Below are 24,313 nucleotides of genomic sequence, written 5' to 3'. Positions count from 1 at the left end.
TCCTAATATCACCAAATAACCAAGTGGAGACAAGATTTGCAGCCATCAGCCATAATAGAGAGAGATTTAAACACCCAAATACCACAACTCCCTTTGCCAACTATCTCTCTTATCATTGTTCCCTTCCCACAATTGCCAACCATCCTGCACAAAAATCCTCCTTGAGTCAGAGGAAAAGAGCTATAGCCAGATTGAGTCCTCACGCTATAACTGAGTCCTCCATTGGCTTGGTGGGTTGTGCCTTTGCACCCCTTTGGTCCTGTGGGGATTCAGAAGAAAGATGCCCACTCAGGTCAGAGCAGAGTAAGCTTCCCCAAAGAGGCACTCCTGGCTTTGATCCCACTGCATCAGTTAAAGAGCCAGACTCATTCCTCTGGGAAATGCTTTTCCCACCCTTTATCTTCCTCTATCCCCAGCACCCCTGCCTTCTCACATCATTCCTGCTTTTCAGCCTTATCCCCTGCCTCCTAAATTTTCTCAGACCCCAGTTCTATTCTTCCTGGACCCTAGCCCTTTTAAAGCTCTTAACATGTGTCTTCGCCAAGCCTCAGTCTTTTTCATATCTCACTCTCCATTCAAATAATTTTACTACCCAAACTCCCTTCCAAATTTTTCCTAACTTAAAAAAAATTCAACTGCTCTTTTTTTCTTCAGTGTAATCTTCACCACAACTTCCTCCCAATTTTGTCTCCTTTAAAATCTGCCAGTTTCTGATATCCCCAATCACTTAAAACCCATTTCTTTCCTCCTTTGCCCCCCGTAAGGGTCTGGATTCTCTCTTTTGCTCCAACATCCCCTAAACCCTCTCAAACACTGATACTAATACCTCTTTTCCCCCAAATCTCCTTGACACACTTCTACCTCCAAGCATCTTCTCATCTCTTCACTTCAGGTTACCCTAGTCCTTCAGACTCTTAGGGGCATCCGATTTCCGCCTTATCTCCTCCTTACACCCATTTGCTTCCCTTTCTGTTACTATAATCCCTCTCCTTTCTTCCCCACTCACTCGGGTCTCCTGCTCAGGACGCCCTTGCCCAGGGCGGCGGGGGATTTGTGCTGAAGGAGGGTTCCAGCGGCAGTGCAACAACCCGAGGGACGCTCCTTCTCCTTGTCTGCGACGGCCCCGGGCGCCACAGGGTGCTGGTGGGGCGACTGGGGTGCGTGAGCCCTGCTGCTGGGGCCCGGCTGGGGTTGCACCAGGAGCTGTCCGTGGTGCTGAAGCGGTGATTGCTCCGGCGCAGGCTGTGGCGCGGCGGGCGAGATCTGTCCGTGGTTCTGGAGTGGTTCCTGGGCCCCGGCGGCGGCGGCGGCCGCGGCAGCGGTGGCCGGGGTGGCAGGCAGCGGGGCTGGCGGCGGAGGGACGAGCCCGGGCGGAGGCTGGGCTTGCAGCAGCTGCTGGTGCTCCCACAGGCTGCGGTTCTCGGCGCTTAGCTCGTCCAACCGCCGCTCCAGCTCGTCGATGCGCTGGCGCTGGGTGTGGATGAGGCTCTGCTGGTTCTGCACGATGGCCGTGAGCTCCTTGAGGTAGAGCACGGCACGCACCGGGTTCTCCAGCAGGCTCTCCATGCCGCCCGCCGCCGCCTGCGCCCTGCCTGCGCCTCGGCGGGCGGCGGGGAGCGCGAGGGCGCGCAGGAGCCGAGCAGCCCCAGCGATCCGCTCGCCTCCCTCTCCAGCGGGCCCAGCCTCCCTCCCCGCCGCCGGCGCCGCGTCACGGCCACACAGGCATTCACACACGCACCGAGGGGCGGGACCGCGGCGCCAGGGCCCACCCTCCCACCCTCCCACCTCCAGGCTTCGTGAGGAGTCTCGGCTTCCTGCAGGGCTGACAGGAGAGAAGGGAGAGGAGCGAGGGAGCCGGTAGGGAGCAGGATAAACGAAGGGGACCAGAGATAGATAAATCTGGAGAGAAAAGGAAAGCGGGTGAGGTGGACTTAGGTGTCCTGGGAGAGTGCGGTGAGATAGGTAGGAGAAAAGAAGCAGATAAGGACAGAGGAAAAGAAGAGGAAGAGGCTGGGAGGAGAGGGAAGGAGATAGAAGGAGAAAGAGACAGAGAGAGAGAGAAGGTGGCAAAGGAGAGAGAAATGTATTTAAAAGGAGGAAGTCATGGGACTCGGAAAGGTCACAAATTCTTTTTCCCACGTCCAGCCATCCCAGAGGTTACGGGTCATCTTAAAGTCCTTCTGAGGAGAGGCACACTTGCCTCTTTTGTACTCAACAATCTGTTCTGCTAGGGAATTCCCTGGGATGCAAGGATCATAGAATTATAAGGGACTCTAGAGAACATCTAGTCATTTATTCAGCCAAGAGGAAACTTAGGGTGGGCAGTCTGTTTATGTTGGGTTTTCTCTGGGAATGAAACCTCAGGACAGTTTTGGCCACTCTAATATGAACATTAACTAAATAAACCAGGTCCTGTGTGTCATGGTTCATGCTTCCAGAAACTTCTGAAGAGATCGTTCTGTTTGAAAAACATTTATGCAGTGCATTCTCCTACAAACACCGGGTTAGGTGGTGGGAAGATCAAGATGACTAGGATGGAATCTAGTACAACAGATATGGTGTGCACCTAAATAACTAAAATACAAATCAAAATTTCTGTTAGAGCTCTTCAAACCAAGTTTCATAGGAGTTCAGGGGAGGGAGAGGTTGTGTTTGACTATGGTAATCTGATCAGGAGGAGGTGTTATTCAAGCTAGGCTATGAAGGATGGGAAATTTCAACAGGTAGACAGAACAGGGGAGCAGAAGATGAAGAAGATATGCCAGACAGCAGGAAAAGACAAGGAATGGAAATAGAGCACTTTAGTTTAATCTAATTTGACAGAAAAATTACCCTTTCCTTTGGGCTGTGAATGCTCTTAGCATATCTGTTATTCTACTGTTCTATTCTCCACACAGGTTGTTGTTTCCCCAGGGAAGGCATAGCTGTGGATACCATGTGTCCAGCGAGCTTGGCCAGCCAAGCCCATCTGTTGCCAGACTTGAATGACCTTATGGGAAAGGGTATGTACTCTGCAAATATATTGGTTTCTCTGCACCTGCAGTGTGTTTTTATTTTGTTTTTCTCCCATTTATTTTCCTAGGAAACTTCCTTCTATAAAGAATGAGTGAAAGAACTTATCCATAGCTGAGCCAACAGTTAGGAGAACAGAGCACCGGGGAGGATCCTTTGGTAGTGATCAGTATTCCAACTAAAGAATGGAAGTTGGGGGGTGGAATGAGGGCACACAAAAACTCAAACACTTTTCTTCTGAATTTTCTTTGCTCGCCTAGTCAGTTTGTTTTCCATGAGTTGGGTGCCCATAGAGACAATACTATTTCTACAAGTAAAACAGTCTGCAGCATAATTATCCTTAGGGCTTGTTTGAAATGCAGATTTCCGGGCCCCATGTTAGTCCTGCTGTGTTGGAATCACTAGGAATGAGGCCCAAGTGCATTCATTTTTTGACTTTTTTTTCCTTTTATTTAAAAAAAATCAACTTTATCGAGTTACAATTTACATGTAATCATATGCATCCACTTTGAATGCATGGTTTAATGAGTTTTGACAAATACATATACCCATGTAATCAAAATTTCCATCACTGTAAAAAGTAACCTTATGCCCCTTTACAGTCAATTGCTCTTATCCTCAGCCCCAGTCCACCATTGATCTGCTTTTTGTCAAGATAAATTAGTTTTGCCTGTTCTAGAATTTCTTATAAATGGCAATCATAAAATATATACTCTTTTGTGTATTTTGTTTTGCTCAGCATAATGCTTTTGAGGTTCATCTACTCTGTTATGATATCAATAGTGTGTTCCTTCTTATTTCTGAGTAGTCTTATGTGGTATGGATAAAAATCATAATTTATCTATTCACCTGAAAATGGACATTTTGGTTGTTTCCAGGTATTGGTTATTTTGAATAAAGCAGCTGTGGACAAGCTTAACGGACAAGTCTTTGTGTGGACATATATTTTCATATGTTTTATTGGGAGGAAAAATCTAGAATTGGAATTGTTGAGTCATATACTAAATATATATTTAACACAATAAGAAACTCTCAAATTGTTTTCCAAAGTGGTTGTACTATTTTTTATTTTCACCAGCAGTGTATGAGAGGTTCAGGTGTTTTACATCCTCACTAACACTTGGTATTTTTAGCCTTTTTAAATTTTATCACTTTGAGTGAGTAGTAAGTATATTAATATGGCTTTAATATTTTTCTGTTAACTAACACTGTTGAGCATTTTCTCACATGCTGTTGGCCATTTACCTGTTTTCTCTGCCCACTTTTTTTTAATTCAATCTTTCTTTTCTTTTCTTTTTTTTAAATTTTATTTTATTATGTTATATTAGTCACCATACATTACATCATTAGTTTTCAGTGTTCCATGATTCATGGTTTGCACATAACACCCAGTGCTCCATGCATTACATGCCCTCCTTAATACCCATCACCGGGCTAACCCATCTCCCTCCCCCCCACCCCTCTAGAACCCTCAGTTTGTTTCTCAGAGTCCATAGTCTCTCATGGTTCATCTCCCCCTCCGATTTCCCCCGCCTTCATTTTTCCCTTCCTTCTATCTTCTTCTTTTTCTTTTTTTTTTTAACATATAATGTATTATTTGTTTTAGAGGTACAGGTCTGTGATTCATCAGTCTTACACAATTCACAGCACTCATCATAGCACATACCCTCCCCAATGTCCATCACCCAGCCACCCCATCCCTCCCACCCCCCACCGCTCCAGCAACCCTCAGTTTGTTTCCTGAGATTAAGAGTCTCTTATGGTTTGTCTCCCTCTCTGGTTTCGTCTTGTTTCATTTTTTCCTACCTTCCCCTGTAAACCTCTGTTTTATTTCTCAAATTCCTCATATCAGTGAGATCATATGATACTTGTCTTTCTCTGATTGACTTATTTCACTTAGCATAATATCCTCTAGCTCCCTCCACATTGTTGTACATGGCAAGATTTCAGGTTTTTTGATGGTTGTATAATATCCTATTCTGTGTGTGTGTGTTTGTGTATATATATATATATATATACCACATCTTCTTTATCCATTCATCTGGTGATGGACATCTTGGCTCCTTCCATAGTTTGGCTATTGTGGACATTGCTGCTATAAACATTGGCGTGCATGTTTATGGACCTTCAGATCACTACATTTGTATCTTTGGGGTAAAAACCCAGTACTGCAATTGCTGGGTCATAGGGTAGTTCTATTTTCAACTTTTTGAGGAACCTCCATACTGTTTTCCAGAGTGGTTGCACCAGCTTGCATTCCCACCAACAGTGTAGGAGGGTTCCCCTTTCTCTGCATCCTCGCCAACATCTGTTGTTTCCTGACTTGTTAATTTTTGCCATTCTGACTGATGTGAGGTGGTATCTCATTGAGATTTTGACTTGTATTTCCCTGATGCCGAGTGATGCTGAGCACTTTTTCATGTGTCTGTTTTGTCTGCCCACTCTTTCTATTGAATTGTTTCTTTTATCTATTGAGTTGTAAGAGTTCTTTATATATTTTGGAAAGCAGTCTTGGTCAGATACATATATTAACAAATATTTTCTCTAGTCAGTGGCTTGCCTTTCATTTTCTTAACATTGTCTTTTGAAGAGCAAAGGTTTTTATTTTGGTAAAGAAAAACCTCACTTTTTTTTTCTTTTTATAGCTCATGCTTTTTGTGTCCTATCTAAAAATTATTTGCCTAACTCAAAGCCAAAAACATGTTCTCCTGTGTTTTCTTCTAGAAGTTTTATCATTTTTGCTTTTATGTTTAGGTCTGTGATCTATTTTAGGTTAATTTTTGTATTTAGTATGAAGAGTCAAAGTTCATTTTTTCCTTAAACTTTTGACAGAATTCATCACTGAAGCCATTCCAACCTGGAGGTTTCTTTGCGAGATTTTTAACTACAAATTCAAATTCTTTAATAGATACGGGGCTTTTTATCCATTCTATTTCTTTGTGTATCCATTTTGGTAATTTGTGTGTCTGGTAGGCAGAATGACTACCAAAGATGTCTATGTCCTAGTCCCCAAAACCTGTGAATTTGTTTCCTTACGTGGCAAAAGCAACTTTAAATATGTGATTAAGTTAAGGATCTTGAAATAGAAAGATTATCCTGGATTACCTGGATGGGTCCAATGTAATCACAAGAGTCTTTGTAATGGGGATGTGAGAGTGTCAGAAAGGAGACATGACAACAGAAGGAGAGGTCAGAATGAGGCAATTGCTATCTGGGAAGCAAAATTCAGAAAATACAGGTGGCATATAGAAACTTGAAAGGGGGGGAAACAGATTCTCCTCCAGAGCCTCCAGAAGGAATGCAGTCCCACCAATACCTTGATTTTAGCCAGGTGAAATGCATTTTGGCCTTCTGGCTACTGGAACTGTAAGATAATTGTGCTGCTTTAAGTCACTATGTTTGTTGTAATCTAACAGCAGCAATAGGGAATGAATACAAGTGTCTTTCAAGAATGTATCAATTTCATCTAAGTTGTCAAACTTGTTGGCATGAAGTTGTTTATATGTTCTTATTAGACTTTTAATGCCTGTAGGCTGTGTAGTGATGTCTCCTCTTTCATTCCTGTTATTGGTAATTTGGGTATTTTTAAAGGTCAGTCTGGCTAGATATTTATCCATTTTTATATTTCCATATAACTAGTTTTTGGTGTCATTGATTTTTCTCTATTATTTGTCCATTTGCTATTTCCTTGATTTGCTCTTTTATCTTTCTTTTTTCCTACCTACTTTTGTTTCCATTTGCTTTTTTAAAACTAGCTTCTTAACATAGAAGCTTAGACTATTGACTTTAAATCTTTCTCCTTTTTAAAAAAATTTTTTATTAACATATAATGTATTATTTGTTTCAGGGGTACAGGTCTGTGATTCATCAGTCTTACACAATTCCTTTCTCCTTTTTTAGTATAAATACTTAAAGCTCTGAAGTTCCCACCAAGCACTGTTTTACCTGTATCCTAAATTTTTCATATTTATTCAGTGCAAAATATTTTTAAATTTCTCTTTGTATCTCCAAATCTTTCTATTATTCATTTCCAATTTAATTTCTTTGTGGTCAGAGAACATATCTATATGAGTTCAATCTTGTAAAATTTATTGAAATTTTGGAATTTTTTTATGATCTAATTTATGGTCTATTTTGATGAATGTTCTATATGTAATTGTCTGATAGTCACTCCAGCTTTCTCATTATTAATGTTTGCTTGTGTGGTAGGCAGAACAATGGCTCCCAAAAATGTCCATATACTGTCCCAGTAAACTGTGATGATATTACCCTACATGGCAAAAAATACTTTGCAGATGCCATTAAAATTAAGGACCCTGAGATTGGGGAGATTGTCCTGGATTTTGTCCTCAGCACACCTGTGCCCAGTCTAACCACATGATTCCTTAAAAGCAGAGAACTATATGTGGTTGTGATCACAGGGAAGTGTGACTACAAAGGAATGGTCAGGGTAAGGTGATGTGAGAAGGACTCTGACCTGCTTTGCTTGCTTTGAAGATGGAGGAAGGGACCATGAGCCAAGGAATATGAGTGGTCTCTGGAAGATGGAAAAAGCAAGGTAACTGATTCCCCGCTAGAGCTTTCAGAAAGGAATACAGCCTTGCTGACACCTTGATTTCAGTCTAGTGAGACCCATGTTAAATTTCTAACTTACAGAACTGTAAGATAATAAATTTGAATGACTTAAGCCATTACATCCGTAATAATCTGATGTGACAGCTACAGAAAACCAATACAGCATGTTACATTTTCCCCCATTCTTTTCCTTTTAATCTATGCATGTCTTTAAATTTAAAGTATTTTTTTTCCCTATAGATAACATTTAGTTGGATCTGACTTCTTAAAAATCTAGCTTGAGGGGCACCTGGGTGGCTCAGTTGGTTAAGTATCCAATTCTTGATTTCGGCTCAGGTCATGATCTCAGGATTGTGAGGGCAGGGAACCTGCTTAAGATTCTCTCTCAACCCCTCCCTCTATCCCTCCCCCACCAAAAAAAAAAAAAAAAAAGAAATCCAGCCTGACATTCTTTCTTTTAATTGGAGTGCTTAGATTATTTACATTTAATTTAATTTATTTATCAATATATTTGGAATTAAATCTGCCATCTTGTTATTTTATTATTTGTTTCATTTGTTCTCTGTTCTTTTTCACTTTTTCCTGCCTTTTTTTAGCTTGAATATTTTCTGGTGTTCCATTTCACCTCCACTGGTGGCTTATTGACACCACCTCTTCATTTATTTATTTAGTGATTGTTTTGGGTTTACAATATTTGTTGTTAAATTCTCATTGTCTATGTCCAAATATTGTATTTCACATATAATGTAAAAACATTACAACAGATTATTTCCATTCCTCCCATCCTCTGTGCTATTATTGTCATAGATTTACTTCTGTATTTATTATAAATTTCATAATACATCATTATAATTTTTGCCTTAAAAAGTCAATTATCTTTTTAATTTTTTAAATTTTAATATCTTTTTAATTTACTCATATATATACACATATATGTATATGTATATATATACACATATACCATTTTGGCCACTTGCATTTCTATATAGATCCAGGTTTCCATTTGGTATCATTATCCTTTCACCTGAAGAATTTTCTTTAACATTTCTTATAGTCAGGTCTGTTGGTAACACATTCTGTCAGGTTTTTTCTTTTTGTCTGACAAAGTATTTATGTCTCCTTAATTTTTTTTTAAGATTTTATTTATTCATTTGAGAGAGAGAGAACACAAGAGAGGAGTGGCAGAGGGAGAAGGAAAAGTAGGCTTCCCATTGAGCAGGGAGCCCGATGCAGGGCTTGATCCCAAGACCCCAGAATCATGACCTGAGCCAAAGGCAGACACTTAACTGACTGAGCCACCCAGGTGCCTCTATATCTCCTCAATTGTTAAAAATTTCTTTTTCATGGATATAGAATTTTTTACTTTGATTTTTTTTCAGCACGTAAAGATATTGTTCCAGTGTCTTCTGGCTTGCATTTTCTGGCAAGAACCCTGTGATCAATCTTATCATTGTTGTAATTCAAAATGTGGAGAAAAATAATCAATGGAAACAAGATGTGAAATGAAAGGGAGGTGAAATTAGCGAAGATTATAAAACAGCTGTCATAAATATGTGTAAGGATTTAAAGAAATACAAGAACACAATGAGGAGAGAAATGGGAAATATAAAAAAACTAAATAGAACTTCTAGAGGTAAAAATATAAATCTGAAATGGAAGTTTTACTGGGTGGGAGTAACAGCATATATACACTGCAGAATTAAAAATCAGTAAACTTAAGCTTTGCGCAGTGGCAGTATCATAGCCAATGAGGTTTATCCGAGGCACAATTAATGCTAATTGAAAACTTTTCCTAAAAATCAGTAAACTTAAAGATATAGCAACAGAAATTTTTACCTAACCTGATTAATATTGATCCACAGGTCTCTGAGCTTCAGTTGTTTGGTTTTTTTTTTTTTTTCCCAGTCTTTTTTCTCTCTGTGCTTCAGTTTAGATAGCTTCACTTCTAGAAGTTCCATTTAGCTCCTTTTTATATATTCCATTTCTCACCTCATTATGTTTATGTTTTCTTCTAGTTTGGGGTCTTACTTTCTTGCTTCTTCACATGTCTAGTAATTTTTTCATTCTATGCTAGACAGTTTGAATGTGATTCTGTTGAGTGCTGAATTTTGTTTTCCCTTAAACAGTGTTGGACTGTGTTTTTGCAGGTAGTTAAGTTACTTGTGGATCCACTTGATCCTTTTAAGATTGTTTTAAGCTTTTTATAGGGCAAGTCTAGAGTAATTACTACTCTTGTCTAATTTATCCTGACTACTATGGTGTGATCATTCTGTCATCTGATTGAATGTCATCAAGATCTTTGTAGTCTGACTGGTCAGAACTCTAATTTTTCCAGCCTGTGTGAGCCCTGAACTTATTAAACATCTTAAAACCCCACAGTCATTATTTACTCAGTCATGTAGGATTTCACTCTCTCTATATATGGCTTAGTGTTCAGCCACAGACTCAAGGAGGGCTATCTGCAGATTCCTGGAGCTCTTTCTTTATATAACTCCCTCTTCTCTGGCCCTCTGCCCTATAAATTCCAGCCACTTCAGCCTCCTCCAATCTCTGTGTCCTCAATTCAGAGAGACCATCATGTTCTGCTTTGGCTCCCTCTCCCTGCCCTGCAATCTTGAAGGTTTCTCCAGGCAGTGAGCCAAGATGATTGTAAGGCTCACCTAGTTTGTTTTCCTTATCTCAAGAATCATAATGTTGTGCTGATAGTTTTCTGATTCTGGAAATTGGGGTTTTTTTTAAATTTTTTTAAAGATTTTATTTATTTATTTGAGAGAGAAAGAGCACACAATTGGGGGGAGTGGCAGGCAGAGGAAGAGGGAGAAGCAGGCTCCCCACCAAGCAGGGAGCCCGATTTGGGGCTCAATCCCAGAACCCTGGGATCATGACCTAAGCTGAAGAAAGATGTTTAACCGATTGAGCCACCCAGGCAGCCCTGGAAACTGGTTTTTAAATGTATGTTTATATTGGAATATAACAGTTTTCTAGTTGTTGATATTGGAGGGCAAGTGCAGTACCAATTTTTGGCTTCTGGCCTTAAAAATTGGCCAGAAGACAAAAAAACCCTACATTTTTAATAAGCACCCAGGTAATTCTGATGTATTCTAAATGTGGAGAACTCCCGGCTAGAGGGAAATAAAAGTAATGCCTTACTTTTGTGTGGTACTTTCCAGTTTGCAAGACCTCTTCATATGCAATATCATTTAATCCTCACATCCACTCTCCGAAGAAGGCAGGGATGGGATTATGATTCCCCTCTTAGGACACAAAATTTGAGGCCCAAGGATGTTGTGACTCCACAACATGGTTGGTAGATAGGACAGCTGGAGTTGGAACTTTAGTCCTCAGACCCTAATGCACAGACTCATCTCCCATACATTGTGAGAAGTGAGGAGCCCTGGAAGAGACAAGCCTAAGAGTGAGCTTGGGATTACCCTTCCCTGAACCATGCCACTTGTTTGCTCCCCAGTGCTCAAGCTGTTCTTTTTCTGTCACTGCATTGTAGCCTGTCTTCCAGCATTAGGTCCCATCATTTCTCCTAATAAATGTTAGGTTCCAGCCAAACTGGACTATTTACTCCTCCCCAAATCCAACAACACACTTCTGTCTTTCTTGTACTTTCTACTCTAGCTAAAGTGGCTTTTGTACCCTGAATTCCTGCATGTCCAAATCCTGTCCCACCAGGGCTCAGTAAAAATGCCACTTATGCCATGAGTATCTTCCATTTGCTCTTCTTTCTTTAGATTCTCAAAGCACCTTATCTATGTGTCTTTCCCTGGCATTCACTACTCTCTTTGTTATATAGTTACCTGTAAGGTGTTTTCTCCTAGACTGCAGTCTTCTGAAGGGCAAGAGTTAGTACCCCTCTGAAACTAACAATATACTATATGTTAATTAATTGAATTTAAATGAAATAAAATTTTTAAAATGTTAGTGCCTTATAAATCTTGGCACCCACCCCACATACCTATCTACACTAATTCCAGGGCCTGGGGCACAATGGATGTTCAAATAGTGTGTTTAATAAAAGAAGAAATGTGGTGGTGGGGAGAGAGGATAATGAGCAATTATGCTTAGTTGTAGGGAAGAATTCAGCCATACAAAATGGCTCTTTACCCCTTTGGCCTCAGATGTCTCTCTTTTAAAATGACATTGTTGTTCGGATGCCTGGGTGGCTCAGTCAGTTAAGCATCTGCCTTCGGCTCAGGTCATGATCCCAGGGTTCTGGGATCGAATCCTGCATCGGGCTCCTTGCTCAGTGGGAGCCTGCTTCTCCCTCTGCCTGCCGCTCTCCCTGCTTATGTGCGCTCTCTCTCTCTGACAAATGAAATCTTTTTAAAAAATTAATAAATAAATAAAATGACATGGTGGGATCTTGGTTAAATTGTGTGTGTGTGTGTGTGTGTACTTTTCTACATGTATATATAATCAACAATTAAATGTTTAAAAACAGATTGTAGAACAAAGTCATTTCTACATTTCCTCTTAACTATGACATATACATTTTAAAGTCATAATTCTAGGGCAATTTTATGGAAGCAGAAGGGATAGTAATGATGCCTTTGATGACCAATGACTAGCTGCAGGAATAGCAAGGCATTTGGTTTTTCTGGCCCAGGGTCTGAATTCAGTACCTCTCTTCTTCCCCACCTATTTGGTCAGAACAGAGGGTGCTGCTGCCACTGCCCACAAGCTGCATCCTGCCGGTGAGAAATCCTGTCCTGTCAGCATGGAAGGCCCACAGATTTCCCACCTCCCTCTGATTGGACAGTTCTCCAGACAGGCAGGTGGGGCTGAGGTATTGCTCCTGTCCAGATCTGATGGATTCTAAACAACTGGCCAGGGCGTTCAGGGTCATTTCATCCAGCTCTCTGCCTCTGGGTAGAACAGCAACTAAGCCCCACAGATGACAAGAAGTTCTCCTGGCTCACACATATTTCTTATGTATACCGTTGCCAGGACTGGAAATACATCAGGCTATCAGCCTATAGGGAAGTAAAGCAAATATGGCCTCTTTTGTGCCTTATTGTTCTATGGTAATAGTGATGATAATCCTAGCCAGCATTTGTATTTCACATTATGCTTTTAAATATATCTGGGCCTTGGTTTCCTCAACTATAAATTGGAGATAATAACCGAATCCATATCATAGGTTATTTTAAGGATAAATAGTACATGGGATGTGCAATCACATGTATTCATTTTATTTGATCCTCAGTGAGTGGTAAGCAAGATTTTTCAGAGGTGGCAAATGAGGCTCATAGAGGGTGGGTGGTTTTCTTGAAGTTACACAGCCAGTCAAGCCAGAATCTGGACTAGAACCCAAGTCTCCTAGTCTAAGCCCCTACCCCTTTTCCTTTTCACCACATATTAGGGCATACAACATGGAAGGAATACTTTGGGGGAGTGTTGACCAGTAATGACCTGTACTTGTGTGTGTGATGAAATGAGATAAAGCATGTGAAGCATTTAGAACAATGTCTGGCACAGAGCACTTTTTTTTTTTTTGGATGCCTGATGTGAGATAATAGCTCATTGTTGTCTTGGTTTGCATTTCCCTTAGGACTAGTGACATTGAGCATCTTTTCCTGTACCTGTCCCCCTTCTATAGATGTGTCTTCTTTGAGAAAATGTCCATTGAGGTCTTTTGCCCTTTTTAATTAGATTATTTTTTACTGTTAAGTTGTAGGAATTCTTTATATATCTTGGATATTAACCCCTTATCAAATAAATGTCTTGCAAATATTTTTCTCGTTCCGTAGGTTGTCTTCTCATTTTGTTAACAGTTTTGCTGTGCAGAAGCTTTTTAGTTTGAGATAGTCCCACGTGTTTTTTACTTGTTGCTTGTGCTTTAGGTGTTATCCAAAAAATCACTGCCAAGATCCATGTCAAGGAGCTCTTTTCCTAGGTCTCCTTCCAGAAGTTTCATCATTTCAGGTCTTACATTTAAGTCCTTAATCCATTTCCAGCTAGTTTTTGTGAGTGGTATAAGATACAGGTCCTGTTTCATTCTTTTACATGTGAATATCCAATTTCCCTAGCACCATTTAAGAGACGGTCTCATGTCCATTGAGTATTCTTGGCTCTCTTGTCATATTAGTTGAATGTATATCCTTGGGTTTATTTCTGTACTCTTGATTCTGTTCCAATGATTTGTTTATTTTTATGCCAGTACCATATACTGTTTTGAGGACGATAATTATGTAATGTAGCTTGAAGTCTGGAAGTATAATGCCTACTGCTTTGTTCTTTTTCAGGATTACTTTGGCTTTCGGGATTTTTTGTGGTTTCATTTAAGTGTTAGGATTTTTTCTACTTTAGTAACAAATGCCATTGAAATCTTCATAGGGATTGCATTAAATCTATAGACGGCTTTTGGTAGTATTGACATTTTATTGATATCAATATTTCCAGTCCCTGAACACATGATACCTTTTCATTTATTGGTTAGACTTAATTCTTAATGCTTTACAGAAACTGACCTCATGCCATATGCATCAGGTTGTATACAAATGTCTATCAATGTCCTTTCGTGTTAGGTATTTTCAGGATCATTTTTGCACGGTTTCTCTGTCCCAACTTTGACATTCATTTGAGATTGCCAGGAAGATAAGGACAGTGCTACTCCTTGTAATTTTTAATTTTCAGAGGTCTGCTTCTCCCTGTATAGTGTATTTCTTAGGTTTAACACATAATGTCTTCACATTAGAATCACCAGGGAGCTTTGAACATGCTGATGATTAAAGCCCAATCCCAGAGATTTTAATTTAACTGATCTGATCCAGGTATTGGTAAAATTAAGAGCACAAATACATGATCTCATTTAGTCCTCACAAAATGCCCATGGAGTATTTTTATTAACCCCATTTTACAAGAAAGGGAACAGGGGCATGAGGAAATAATGACCTGCAGGGCGCCTGGGTGGCTCAGTCAGTTGAGCGTTTGACTCTTGATTTCAGTTCAGGTCGTGAGATCGAATCCCGCATCAGGCTCTGCGTTGAGCATGGATCCTGCTAATGATAATGATTCTCTCTCTCTTTCTGCCCCCCGCCAAAAAATAGTGACTTGCCCAAGGCTAGAAAATATCAGAGCCAGAAATCCCACCGACACCACACTGATCTGGGATTTTTTAGCCAGAACTTCCCTTAAATACAGCCTGGGAGGTGACTTTTTTTTTTTTTTTTAAGATTTTATTTATTTATTTTCCAGAGGGCGGGGGGAGCAGCAGGCTCCCTGCTTAGCAAGGAGCTGGATATGGGACTTGATCCCAGGACCCTGAAATCACGACCTGAGCCGAAGACAGACGCTTAACCGACTGAGCCACCCAGGCGTCCCAGAGGTGACTTTGTCCACATCTCATATAGCAAAGGTCAATTGAGGGGATGCAGTTCTTAGTATGGGCCTCAGAAGGAGTCTCTGAGGCCTTCTTGCAGTCGGCCTCTGGACTAAGGAAGCCCTATTCATCCCTAATTACCCGCCTGATGGATTATGCCAGTCCTGCCAGGTCTGAGACATTCTGAAGGTATCTCAGGCTTTCTGGCTTGAACAGACCCCCCCTCAAGCCCCTTCTCCCAAGATACTATTTTCTTGGGGCTTCTCTGAATTTAGGAATGGAACAGAGTCATGGACAAGAATATGAGTTCTGGAAAAGGCAGATGTGGTTTTGAACCCTCATTTTGCCCCTTCCCACCTATGTGACCTTGGGGAAGTTAGCTAATGGGTCTGAATCTCTATGCGATGGGTATTGTGGGGTTGTTGTAGTAGCACAATATCTGTCATAGAGTAAATGCTAAATAGTTTTTAGCATTTAGTAGGAGTGGTAAAGACTTTCCTGGAGTCGGAAGACTGAGTTTACCCCTCTGGTCATGGTACATGGGTGAATCACTTACTCTCTCTGAGCTTCCCATCTTCATCTGTCAAATGGGTCCATGAATGTTCTATATGAATTGGAAAGTAGTAAACAAATTGTTTGGGCAGTAAACCCAGATCCAAACAGAACCTGTGAGCCCAGCTGAAGGTAGGAACACCCCTCTCTCATTGTTCCTCATCTCTAGCCCCAGTAAATGGCCTGTCTTGAATTTGGAGAAAGTCATAGCCTCCATGACAAGCACATTGAGACAATCCAGAAAGACCTGTAGTGAGAAGGGCATAGGAAGAATTTTCCTCCTTCTTTGGCACTCTGTGGGGTGTCATTGAGAATACCTGAGAAGGTTTCGAGCTGGAGCCATGGTTCTAATCTGTTCTCTCTGTTCCTGAAAAGCTACCAAGCTGGGGCCAGAGGTCTCTCCTTCTCTGGACCTCAGGAGCCCCACAGTGGAGTGAGGGGGTGGAGGTGGAATCACCAGATCTAGGAGAAAGGACCCAGGAGCTCACCTACTCTAGGACCCCCTAAAACCCAAATGCAAGCAACCCCACCACATCATTCTTGGTCACCAGGCTCTGCCCAAATTTTCCCACAACAAACAAGTCCCTAACAACCATCACAAGATGGTTATCTAATTTTAGGATGACCAAAAAGCTAGGAAGATATTTCTGATATTGAGCTGTGATCTGCCTTCCTTTCCCTTTCTCCCACTGGTCTGAGTTCAGCTTTCTGTAGTCTCATTATCCAAGTCAATCCCAAACCCCCTCCAGCTCTGTTTTCCCTGGAGGAGAGCGGGAGATGAGAAAGAGGGAAGGAGGGGGGAGACCAGATCCAAACTGCCTGAGCTTTCTTACATAGCATCTGTCTACATACAAGCTGTGGGTGTCACGTTTGACAAATTGTTTTAAAATATTCTGTTTCTGATTGCTGCCAACTCTTCATCACCCCCAACCCACAGAAACTGCTCTAAGAATGACCCAGAAAGTGGGAAGCAGTCACAGCACTCCACCCCCTGGGGTTTCTCCAGTTTGAATGGTGATATTCAGTATTTTTCAAGTTTTTATTATTTTTTAATAATTTTTTTATTTAACTTTTTATTATATAAACTCTTACATGGAACTCAGATGGCTGGATGGATGGATAGATGGTTGGATGAATGGATTGGTGGATGGTTTGGTGGATGGATAGGCAGGTAGTTAGATAAAATGGGAAGAGTGTGGTTAAGTAGGTGTATTCTAGAGCCAGGGTTCAAATCCCTGCTCTGTCATTTACTAGCTGTGTGGCCCTGAGCAAGTCATTTAATTTAGCTCCTCAGTTTCCTTATCTGAAAATGGGTAAGATCAATCTTACAGGAATATTGTTGTTGGGTTTTTTTTGTTTGTTTTTTAAAGATTTTATTTATTTATTTGAGAGAGAATGAGAGAGAGCACATGAGAGGGGGGAGGGTCAGAGGGAGAAGCAGACTCCCTGCCGAGCAGGGAGCCCAATGCGGGACTCGATCCAGGGACTCCAGGATCATGACCTGAGCCGAAGGCAGTCGCTTAACCAACTGAGCCACCCAGGCGCCCTTTACAGGAATATTGTGATGACTAAATGAGTTAATGCACACAAAGCACTTAACACTTGGGGCGGTGAGTGCTCTGTAAGTGTCTGCCATTATTATTACTGTTGTCATTCTTATCATTATTATTACCACTGACTGAAGTTGGGGAGACTCTCTCTTCCTCTAACCAGTGAAATTTCTGAGACATTGGAGGTTCTGGGAACACTACTTGTAGACCACTTATCTAGTTCATGTTCTCATTTGACAGAGGAGAAAATCCAGCCCAGGAAGGAAACATCACTTGCCTAAGGTCACATAATGGAGTGTGTAGAGTAAAGCCAGATCTTGAGCTGAGGTCATCTAACTCTTGGACTTTGCAATTCTCAGAGATCTTTCTGCACATGCCAAACTGTGGACCAGAGGCCAAGGCCAGAGACAAGGAATTTGAGCATCCCCCCAGCAACCTGTGGGTCTGACCTTAACTGAGCTGCTCTGCACCCCATCCCCTGCAGGATGGGTCCCAGAGGTCCTCTGCTAATGAAGTAGAACCTTCAGCTCTCTCTTGGAGCCAGGGTGGAGGCTGAAAGGCAGGGAGGAGGTGGATGAAGGCAGTGAGCTGTGAAGCTTAATTCACACTTAGGCCATGTCGTAAGGCTGCAAGATGTTACGTGCTGTCAGTGCAAAGTGCAGTGATTAATTGACAGGCGAGTCTCGTCAGGTTTTCTCTGCCCCCTCACTCCCTTCTCTCTTACTCCACTTGAAATATTAGAGGAAGTGTCTCTCCCCGGGACAGGGAATTCCAGGTAGTAGTGCCCACCTGAAGTTTATATTGAATCTCCAAGGTGAGAGAAGAGGGAGGTTTTTATTTTTTTGTTGTTGTTTATTTTTTTTGAAGATTTTTATTCATTTATTTGGCAGAGAGAGAATGAGAACACAAGCAGGGGAAGCGGGAGAGGGAGAAGCAGGCTCCCTGCTGAGCAAAGGGCCCGATGTTGGACTCGATCCCAGGACCGTGGGATCATAACCTGAGCCGAAGGCAGCCACTTAACCCACTGAGCCACCCAGATGTCCCGAAGAGGGAAGTTTTTAGTTTTCATCAAAACCAAATGAGCTGGGAGCCTGGGTGGCTCAGTCGTTAAGCATCTGCCTTTAGCTCAGGTCATTATCCCAGGGTCCTGGGATTGAGTTCCTCATCAGGCTCCCTGATCTGTGGGAAGCCTGCTTCTCCCTCTCCCACTCCCCCTACTTGTGTTCCCTCTCTCGCTGTGTCTCTCTCTGTCAAATGAATAAATTAAAAAAAAAATCTTAAAAAAAAAAATGACCTGGGGCACCTGGGTGGCTCAGTCATTAAGCGTCTGCCTTCAGCTCAGGTCATGATCCCAGGGTCCTGGGATCGAGTCCCACATCGGGCTCCCTGCTCAGCAGGAAGCCTGCTTCTCCCTCTCCCACTCCCCCTGCTTGTGTTCCCTCTCTCGCTCTATCTCTCTGTGTCAAATAAATAAATAAAATCTTAAAAAAAAACACAAATGAACTGTCCCTTCTTAAATAAAATCTTAAAAAAAAAAATGAACTGTCTCAAGTGACAACCCTTCATTCACTCGTGTAATGCGTATTTATTGAGCATTGTGAATGTTCACAAGGGCCACCTTCATGAGTGTGTGACCTGTGCATCCCCACAGGGCCCTGGGCTTGAGAGAGCCTTGCACTTGGTTTAATGCTCTGATGTCACCATCTTGAAATCATTAATAATTTTAACTTGCAATTTGTGTTTTCTAACTGATGTCCAGTGGGACAAGGGTGCATGCACATAGACAGAGGAGATCTATGTCATATGAGTTCTGCCATTCCTAGACACCTGTTCCCATGCAGCGTTTTCAATGACCTGGGAGCACAGAATTCTTGTGGACCCACACTATGGAGGGAGCACAAAGAAGGGGTGTTAGGTCTATGACTGGTGACAGGGACGCCCAAAGACCTGAGAGGCCACACTTTCCATCCAAACCAGAACTTATACTATACACAGAAAGAAGGCAAGGACCTTTGAGGACACACAAATGACCAAGAGAGCTTATCATATCCTTTCCAACTGTTGTTACATCCCTATATTAACCAATACTTAGGCTGAAAATGGTGACACAGAAAGACGGGGAGAGACAGAGTGACTTACAGCTCTTTTTCCTTTCAGTCCTGCCTTACTCATCAGTAACCCAAAGGCATAGCATGTGGGTAAAATATGTGTGTGTCAAGAAGTGAAATAAAAACATTTGAGTTTGTTTTGTGCAGCATTTCCACTGTACTATAAGAACAAAATACATACACATGTACAAGCTATGAAATGTGAATTGTGTAATTTTAGTGATTTCACATATGAGTTAAATGCTCATATTTCCATTTAAAATTGCATCATATAATATAAATATAAATGGTGGGCGCCTGGGTGGCTCAGTCAGTTAAGCGTCTGCCTTCAGCTCAGGTCATGATCCCCGAGTTCTGGGATCGAGTCCTGTGTGAGTCTCCTTAGTCAGTGGGGAGTCTGCTTTGCCCTTTCCCTCTGCCCCTCCCCCATGCCTGTGTGCTTTCTCTCTCTCTCCCTCTATCTCAAATAAATAAATAAAATCTTAAAATAAAATAAAATTTGCAGCCATGCAAAAGGCTAGAATAGGCACTTTACAAAACCTTATCCAGATAGCCAATAAGAACATAAAACATGCTCAATATCATCAGTCATTAAAGAAATGCAAAATGAAGACCACACTGAGATACCATTTCACTAGAATGTCTAAAATTTTAAGAGACCAACAAAACAAAATTTTGGGTAGGATGTAGAATGACCAGAACTCTGGTATATTATTGGCAGACATGTAAAATTATACAACCATTTTGGAAAACAGCAAGGCTATTTCTTCAAAAGTTAAACATATACTTACCATACAACCCAGCAATTGCACTCCTCACTATTTACCCAAGAGAAATAAAACATTTGTCCTCACAAAGACTGGAAAAATAGCATTCATGGCAGTCTTATTCATAACAACCCAAAATGGAAACAACTCAAATGTGCATCAATCGTTGAATGGATGAACAAGTGGCACTATGTCCATACAATGGAATACTGCTCTTTATCAAAAAGACACAAACTACAAGTACACGTAACAATGTGGACGAACCTCAGAAATATTAAGCTTAGTGAAAGAAGTCAGATACAACAGAACGCATATATATAATTCAACCTATGTGACATTCTAGAACAGACAAAACTAATCTTCAGTGATGGACATCAGATCAGTGGTGTAGAGAGTGGGGGGGTGCGGTGGATTGACTGCAAAGGGGTGGGAGGGCACAGATTTGGGGGTAGATGAAAGTGTTCTACGTCTTGATTGCGGTGGTGGTTACTTGACCACACGCATGTGTCAAAACTCAGAACTGTACACTAAAAAGTGGGAGAACTGTACTTATGTAAATTATACCTTAGTAAAAATGTTTTTAAATTGAAGCCATGAGTATCAGTAAGAATCACTGAGTGAAGAGGATAGAGAGAAGAGAACCATGGGCTGCTAATCTTACCAATGGCTAAGGGGTGTGGTTATCCCCCATCTTACATGTGAGAAAAACAGGGCTCAGAGAAATGAAATGACTTTCCCAAGATCACACAGCTACTAAGTAGTAAGACTGGGGCCAGAAGCCAGAACTATGTGGTATTAAGGTACATGTTCTATTCAGTCTGCCGCATCCAGGGGCCTGGGCCCGGGGCTGAGCATAATGACAAGGCAGAGAGTAGGACCCCAACTCCTATTCTTTGAGGAAGACAGGCTGCCTGAGGGCTGGGCCTGGGTCTGAAAACCATGTGCTGTTCTTTGTGGAGAAGAATGGAGAAGAGTGTATACTTAAAATGGAGGGTATGGGGATCACCGTGAGGATGGCCTCCTGCCATATTCTCTCCACCAGTCCTCACCATACCCAATGGAAGCCCTAGCAACATGACCGGCCAGGGTTGGGGGTTCTGCCTGGGCCCACTGGACACCCAGGGAACAACTGAGATCCACTCCAGGGGAGAAAGCATCCCCTGCCCTGATTCTCCAGGGATCTCAACATCACCACGGACAGCACTTTACACTTCCCACCTGCAGAAGCATTTGCTAAGGACAACTACATTCAAAGCTCTTCCTGGGGCTCATTGATCAAGCCCAGCCCTGGTGATGGATGAGCTCTCTCTGGACTGTGACCACGCAGGTACATGATGGCTCACACTCCCTCTCACCCCACCCCTTCTCCCCACTCCCTCACTGCCACGAGAGGGGCTTACGGGACCAAGGAAGCTGTGTCACTACCTTCTTCAAAAGATCTTCAACAGTTTTCCATTGCCTAGGCAGTGCTTTGCAAAATGCAGGCAGTAGTAGATCATGAGATCAATGTAATGGGTCACTTAAAAATATGAAATCAAATAGAAAAGGAAGTAGAGTGTATCACATGTGCTAAGGGTAAATATTATCTCTTGAAGTGTCTGATTCAGTTAGGTCTATCTATACATATATGTGTGGATTTATGTACTGACCAGAGATATAACATGGATTTCTTGCTGTGGATCACAGTCAAAAGGTTTAAAAGCCTATAAAATCTTGATACGATGGGACAGCAATTACCTTTCTTGCTTCTCACTGTATGTATATGTCCCCACATCCTATGTCCCAGCCAAAGCAGGACGTTCCTCCAAACGCCCATCCCTCTTCATGCTTACAAAGCTTGACTCAAATCTCTTCCTTCATCTTTGTCTTTCCCTTGCCCCTTTGCCTGTTGCAATTCTGTTTGACGACACACCTGTGAAAAATCTCAACCTTCTCCCCAATCAGAGCTCATCACATATTCCTTTTTGTTCCCATAGTACGCTTTCCTACACCTCTCTTTAGCATTTTTTATTCTGGTTGAATAAAGGTTAAGACAAATGTCAGTTTCTCCCAGTTGCCTTGAGTTTTGAGCACATATATAATCCATCTTTGTTTTCTTCTGCAACTAACACAGTGCCTGGCACGTTGGAATCGCTAGGGAATTGCTTATTTGATTGAACCGAATCCTCAAAAAACCCAACGAGGTGGGTATTATTATTTCCATTTTGCACATAAGGAAAGTGGGGCTCAGAGAAGATAGATGACTTGCCCAAAGTCACACAGCTAGGTTAGGAGAGGAGCAGTGGAACAGAACAGGTCAATCGGTTTTCTCACACTGCACTCCCGACCTTTGGGTGTACCTGGTCATTGGAGTGTGGACCCCAGGGCAGATGCCTCAGTCACTGACCTGGCCAGAGAGAAGTCTGAACAAAGCACTCCCCATGTACAGGAATTACTTCAGTCCATGCACACACTCTCCACAGAGTTGGTGGAAACTCCCCGTAGACCACAACCAGCTCTGGGGTGTCGGGAGGGGAGTGCTGCCCCTCAGAGGCTGGGCTGGAGGAGGCTGAGAAAGTCAGGAAGAGGGGCTCCCGGAAGGAGCAGGATGGAGGCAGAGATGATCCAGAAGGCACTGAGAAACCAGACAGGTGAAGATAAAGAAAAGAGGAAACGAGAGAAGGAGGGACAGAGCAGAGGAGGAAGTTAGGCAGAAGGAGGAAGGAAGGGGAGAGAAGGAAGTGCACAGGAAGACTGACACAGGAAGAAAGGCCTGTGGAGTCCCCAGTTTCCTCTGTCTGGCCAGCTTCCAGAGGGCCCTGCTCCTCTGTGGGTCAGGACTTCTTGCCTTTCCATGTGTCCACCAGGGGCCTCCAGCGCCCGGCAAGTGGCAGCTCCCTCATCTTTTCTGTCTGGTCAGAAAGCGACCTGCCTTCAGCTCAGAGGATGACATCAGCTTCTCCTCCAGGTAGACAAAGCTTGCCCGGGATATGTGGCACTTTGGTGGCAGAGCTGGATTTGAACCCACAGCTGCTGCCTCCCAGTCCAGGGGGTGACTGCTCCTAGAGAAGCTTTCGTGGTAAGCCACTTCTCTGACTGTGGACTGTGAGACCTCCTTGCTGGTTCCTAGATCCGGAATGAAATAAATGAGTGACCTTGTTCAACTTGACTGACTTCTCTGGATCTGGATGTGCTCATGTGTCTAATGGATCAGATGAGAAGCAGATCCATCACTACTGACCACTTACTAGGAGTTAATCCCTATTGCTATTTTATAGAACATAGGGATAGACCCACAGCCGACTCTGACCTGCAGGATTGGATTTTCTATAATAAGGAGTATGTCCAGGAAAAGTATCTTAGAAGTTAGACTCAACAGAAATCTACCAGTCAGAAAATGTCCTCCAGCCTTACATGCTCTTCCTCTTCATTATCCTAGCCATCCCCAACATCCACAAATCCCCACGGTTCATTTCTTTTCTCTCCTGGTACCTAATGAGCACATCCCATGATCTGGGAATGCAACAGTAAAAAATAAAACATGCAAGAATGATGACGATAAACACACTGGAGAAAAATAAAGAAGAAAGGGAGGTAGAAAGTGTCGGGGACAGGTGGAGGTGCGCTGCAATTTTCAAAAGGGTGACAAAGGAAGACCTCACTGCAATGGTGAAATTTAGGCAATAATTTGAAGGAGGCAAGGGAGTGAGTGGTGCATTTATGTGCAGGGAGAGCATGCCAGGAAGAGAGAACAGCAAGTGCCAAGACCAGGACATAGGTGCTTCCTTGGTGGTTTTGAAGACCAGCAAGGGGCCATGTGGCTACGGTGGAGAGAACGAGGGGCAGAGTGGCAAGAGGGGGGAGGCTCAGACTGAGGAAGGCCTGTGGGCTGTATGTGTTCTCTATCGCTGGATCATGAATTACCACAGACTTAGCAGCTTCAGATGACACACTATCTCACAATTTGTGCAGGTTGGAAGTCTAGGCACAGCTTAATTGGACTCCCTGTAAGGCCGCGGTCAAAGTTGAGCCAGCGATGGGTTCCTGTCTAGGGTTCAACTCGGGGAGGATCTGCTTCCAAGCTCCTGTGGCAGCATGCAGTTGTTTGCAGGCTACTGGATGGAAGGCCTCTTCAGCTGGATGTCAACTGGTAGCATCTCTTAGCTCCTTACTGCATGGTCCTCTTCATATGGCGGCTCACAACATGGCATCCTGCTTCTTCAAAGCCAGCAAGCGAGGCAGTGCCCTGGCAAGACGGGTGTCTTATGTAACCTAATCACGGATGCATAATCACATATAAACTGTCTCCTTTACTGAACTATATTGATTAGAAGCAAGGTACGGGGCCTGCCCACACCCAGGGGAAGGGGATTATGCAATGGTGTGAATACAAAGTGGTGGAAAGTCATGAGGGTCACCTCAGAGTCTGTCCACTTTTGC

The 24,313-nt window shown here is 42.6% G+C and overlaps 1 protein-coding gene and 1 non-coding gene across 2 annotated transcripts in view; one reads left to right on the top strand and one right to left on the bottom strand.

Moving 5' to 3' along the window:
* Positions 1–1,566, bottom strand: part of IQSEC3 (IQ motif and Sec7 domain ArfGEF 3) — a 102,540-nt gene extending 100,974 nt beyond the window's left edge. The window contains exon 1 of the mRNA XM_035027901.1: positions 1,007–1,566. Within this exon, the coding sequence (XP_034883792.1) occupies positions 1,007–1,566 (560 nt within the window). The remainder of the gene's footprint in view (positions 1–1,006) is intronic.
* Positions 1,567–9,305: 7,739 nt separating this feature from the next.
* LOC118025833 lies at positions 9,306–9,451 on the top strand. Its single transcript, XR_004683397.1, has one exon. It is a non-coding gene; the product is annotated as a U4 spliceosomal RNA (small nuclear RNA).
* The last annotated feature ends 14,862 nt before the right edge of the window (positions 9,452–24,313 follow it).

This window comes from Mirounga leonina, unplaced genomic scaffold, assembly GCF_011800145.1.
Source record: "Mirounga leonina isolate KUSES-001 unplaced genomic scaffold, KU_Mleo_1.0 Mir_201, whole genome shotgun sequence".
Classification (NCBI taxonomy): domain Eukaryota; kingdom Metazoa; phylum Chordata; class Mammalia; order Carnivora; family Phocidae; genus Mirounga; species Mirounga leonina.
Note: the sequence above shows the minus strand (reverse complement) of the source record. Positions and strands in the feature narration are given on the sequence as shown.